Here is a 4,650-nt window from a genome sequence, read left to right on the forward strand (position 1 = left end):
TAATGTTTTTAATATTTTCCTGCAAATGCATTGTTTTTCTTAACTTATAATAAAAAACATATAATAAATAAAAACCAACTAAACATATATGAAAACTAACTAAACATGTCTCACCGACTAAACATCTCATATATGAAAACCAACTAAACATGTCTCACCAAACACATAAATAAAAAAACATATAATAAAATCATTCTGAATCGGAGTCCAAAAAAACTTCTCCCGGGTCGTAATGGTCTTGATCAACATCAACCTCGTACGTGTCTTCTCCCGAATCCATCTCGTTGTTTATCGCATCTCCAGGAATTTCACCATCTCTTAGACCTTGACCATGTCGTTCCCATATATGAGATGCAAGATCCGTACGAAGTCTCTCCTGGAGAACTGGGTTTTGTAATGCCTCACTTTTCTGCCTCAGGTATCCGGCTATAGGTGCATGAGGTGGGTCTGGCACATACTTCCACTCCGGATCACGATGCTCATCCTCTACAACGATATTATGCAATATCAAGCAGGTTCTCATGATCGATTTCATATCTTTCTTTTCCCAGTAGTTACATCTATGGTAAAGGATCCTAAACTTACTTTACAGTGTCCCAAATGCCCGTTCCACATCTTTCCTCTTTGCCATTTGATATTTGTTAAATAACTCGAGAATTGGAATACCACTGGGTGCACCGTAAGCTTGGACTAACACAAAGTAACTCTTATAAATTCCATCAACTAAATAATACCCCTGCGCGTACTGGTTCCCATTGATAATAATATGACAAGGTGGTGCAATACCATTGAGATTGTCATCGAACAAATTAGACGACTTCAAAACATTAAGATCATTGCTGGATCCACCCACTCCAAAATACCCATGCCAAAACCACCTACCGTATGAAGCAACCGCCTCAAGAACACAGGTGGGATAACTTTTTTGGCCTGTGTGCAATCTCGCCTCGTCTTGTGGACACACCCTCCAACCCCAATACATACAGTCCAGGATACCAAGCATTCCTGGAAAGCCTCTAGCAGCGTTTTCCTTCATCAACCACTTCACATCATTCACAGTTGGACGTCTCATGTATTCCGCATTAAACCAAAACATAATTGCATCACAAAACTTCTTAATATAATAGTAAATAGTAGAAGCAGCCACACGGGTATAATCATCAATGCTATCGGTTGGGATACCTTTACAAAGACACTTCATAACGGCATACATTTTCATTTGTGGGCTATGACTTGGAATTCTTGCAGCATCTTTTCTTTGTCGAAGTTCTGGGTCAGCCTCACATATTATGTGCATAATTTTTAAGAAAAGGGGACGATACATACCTAAACGTCCATGGAACTTCTTCGGTCCCCAGTGCACCCATCATTGAAATAATCCTGCATCAACCTTGCATCCACTTCGGCACGATTTCTATTGATTGATTCTCTCTTCGTCACTTGGGTTGGAACGAGTTGATGCAAATTATGAGTATGTTGCAGCATATATTGATATAACATTAGAAGATAGTGCTTTGTATCTTCGTCATCTGAATCATCGGCCAGAGGAACCCCCAATTTGATTGACATATATCTCCTTAAAGACATTCTTCAATAAAATGGTGTCAAAGTTGTCATCTAACAAACTTAACACAAGAATTCAACTAAAATTGACATTTGCAAATGAATTCCAACTAAAGTGCAGCGTTTTATGACCATGATAATATCTATAACGTGTAAATTACATATACAATTAGACATACAATCTAAATTATCTCAATTTTCAATCACACCAAATCATATAACTTCTAAATAATCTATAGAATTAGACATACTAAGCATAGTCCCTAAAATTAACAATCTTAAACAAATTCAAGTCCTCACATGGTTGTAAAACTAATTGAATTTATGTTATTCATCAAATAACTAATGAAAATCTTTTCAATTCAAAAATAATTAAAAAAAATCAGGGTTTTAAGTTTATTGGATTACCTTTGATTATTGAGATGATTAACCTCGTCAAAAATAACCCCCACTCTCAATAAGAGCTTTGTCAACAAAGACGAATCCTGAAATTGTGTAGGTGATTTTTAGTTAGTTTGGTTGAGAAGAGAAGAAAGAAGGGGGCGGGAGAGAAGAAGAACATGCTGAGGGATGAATGAACTGTGTTCGTTCTTCCTGGAACTTTTGGCTAAACATGTAACGGCTAATGGTTAACCGGTTCAGTCGATTTTGACATGTCAAGATAAGTAGAACGGTTAACTATTAACCGTTTCACTCGAAATGGTATATTAATGACCGTTATATGGAGAACGGCTGATCACTGCCCGTTTTTTCTCTCAAAACAGCTAACAATTAGCCGTTCCAGGAAGTCGCTGGGAAAAACCACAAGACCCAGGTCCTTCCAAGACTGAGCTGCAAAGTGAGTTGGGAAGCCCTTGGGCATGCCCATAAGACCCAGTCTAACACTCATAAGTTACTTTTTGATTTTCAGAAATCAAAAAAGTAAAAATTTAGTTTGAGTATAATATTTTAACATAACTTCTAAAATAAAAAAGTTACTTTTTGTGAAGTAAAACAATTTTATTTATGACTTCTGCTTTTAGCATCCAAACATGCTTTTAGGAAGTCAAATGCGAAAAATAAATAGCCAAGACATTCTACTACAATGGGAACCGGGTTTCTTTTCTTTTTTTTTTCTGAAATTGGGAAATTTGCATTTTTTGAATTAATTTTATTCGATCAAATTGATAATTTGATCTTTAAACTGTACAATTTATAAATAATTGATATTAAAGGAGAACAATGTGATGAGTTGATTTTTTATGAAGCTGAAAACCACGTTTCATTACATCCAACATTTATCTCACCCTGTTAGAAGGCCTTCTGAAGTCGGCCAAAGAAAAGCGAGAATGGCTTCTTGGTCATCAAAAACTCGCCCCATACAAAGTAAAGCTTGACATGCTTATAGAACCAACAATCTGTTATCTGTAGTAGATCTAAGAAATGAAGATATTCATTAATGGAGGAAGAACAAAGTTACAGAGTCAATTCTTGCATAAAGTAAAGTTACATTAAACAATAAAGAAGAGAACTATTTAAGTGGCAGGTGTGGCGGTGTAGGACATGTTGTTAAAGATCGATCTTAGCCTATAGAAACAGCACATGTGTAGAGATGGGAATGGCTATTGCTAGATCATATGTGAGTTCCAGCTAATGAGACATGTCACAACTATTATCCCCTCTCAAATTGAGTAGGGCAGACTTTGGCAACACACACAGTTTGCCATGCAGAAGCTCAAAGCGAGGACCTGCAAACCCTTTTGTAAAGATGTCAGCTACTTGATCAATAGTGGAGATGTAGGAAATCTTCAATTCCTTGGCCTGTGAGAGTTCCCTAACAAAGTTAAAATCCACTGCAAGATGTTTCATTCCAGAATGAAAAACAGGATTAGAAGAGTAGGAGATGGCACTGATGTTGTCACAGAGTAATGATGGAGCAGCTGGAAGAAAAATGTGAAGATCGCGAAGAAGTTTGCATATCCAAATAAATTAAGCTGCAGAATTAGCCAAACTGTGAAATTCAGCCTCAGTTGAAGAGCGAGCCACAATTGGCTGTCTTTTGCTTGACCAAGATATAGGATTGGAACCAAAAAAGATGCAGTATCCACCTGTGCTGCGCTTAGAATCTGTATCTCCAACCCAATCAACATCACTAAAACCATGCATTGCAGCGAGACCCTTAATGAAGATAATGCCATAATCAATGGAACCTTTGATGTAGCGTAAAATTCTCTTGGATGGAATGAGATGTTCATAAGTTGGAGCCTGCATGTGCTGATAGACTTGGTTCACGGCATAACTGATTTCAGGACGAGTCCATGTGAGGTATTGCAGAGCACCAACAAGAGACTTGTATTGAGTAGGGTATGACAAAGGTGTGCCTGAAGTAGATGTGAGTTAACAATTGGCTGGAACTGGAGAGGTACATGGCTTAGCACCTCTCATGTCATATTTATCAAGTAGATCAAGTGCATATTTAGTTTGAGAGAGAAACAAACCATTGTCATTCTCTTAGTTTCAAGACCAACAAAATAGTGTAACTCACCCAAGTCTTTGAGTGGAAAATGTTTTTGAAGTTGAGAAATAAGGTCGTTGCAGTATATTTGAGAGTTACCAGTGATGAAAATATCATCCACATAAATGAGAACAATGGTAATCCTGGAGCCCTGCTTTTGCACAAACAAAGAAGAGTCTGCTGCTGAGAGGTGAAGGCCATAAGATTGCAGAACATGCATTAATTTCTCATACCAGGCCCTGGGAGCTTGTTTAAGACCATAAATTGACTTATGAAGTTTGCAAACATAGTGTGAATGATCTTCATCAATAAATCCAGGAGGTTGCTGCATATAAACTTCCTCAGCTAAGTCACCATGCAAAAAGGCATTACTCACATCAAGTTGAGTAATGGAACAGTTGAAGTTAACAGCAAGAGCAAGAATAACTCTGATGGTCGTTGGTTTAGCTACAGGGATGAAGGTCTCTGTATAATCAATACCTTCCTGCTAATGAAAACCCTTAGATACTAATCTAGATTTATGTTTGGCAATGGTACCATCTGGATTTTGCTTGATTCTAAAAACCCATTTACAGCCTACCACATTTTGAGAA

At 37.4% G+C, this 4,650-nt stretch overlaps 1 protein-coding gene across 1 annotated transcript; it reads right to left on the reverse strand.

Annotated features, from left to right (window-relative positions):
• Positions 1–586: 586 nt before the first annotated feature.
• Positions 587–1,297, reverse strand: LOC113315362. The gene has a single exon (XM_026563652.1). The coding sequence runs from the start codon at positions 1,295–1,297 to the stop codon at positions 587–589; it is 711 nt and encodes a 236-aa protein (XP_026419437.1).
• Positions 1,298–4,650: the final 3,353 nt, after the last annotated feature.

The sequence above is a fragment of the Papaver somniferum genome, chromosome 10 (genome assembly GCF_003573695.1).
Source record: "Papaver somniferum cultivar HN1 chromosome 10, ASM357369v1, whole genome shotgun sequence".
NCBI lineage: Eukaryota > Viridiplantae > Streptophyta > Magnoliopsida > Ranunculales > Papaveraceae > Papaver > Papaver somniferum.

Coding starts and splice junctions, on each gene's coding strand:
- LOC113315362 (XM_026563652.1), bottom strand. CDS start 1,297: ATGCACATAATATGTGAGGCTGACCCAGAACTTCGACAAAGAAAAGAT.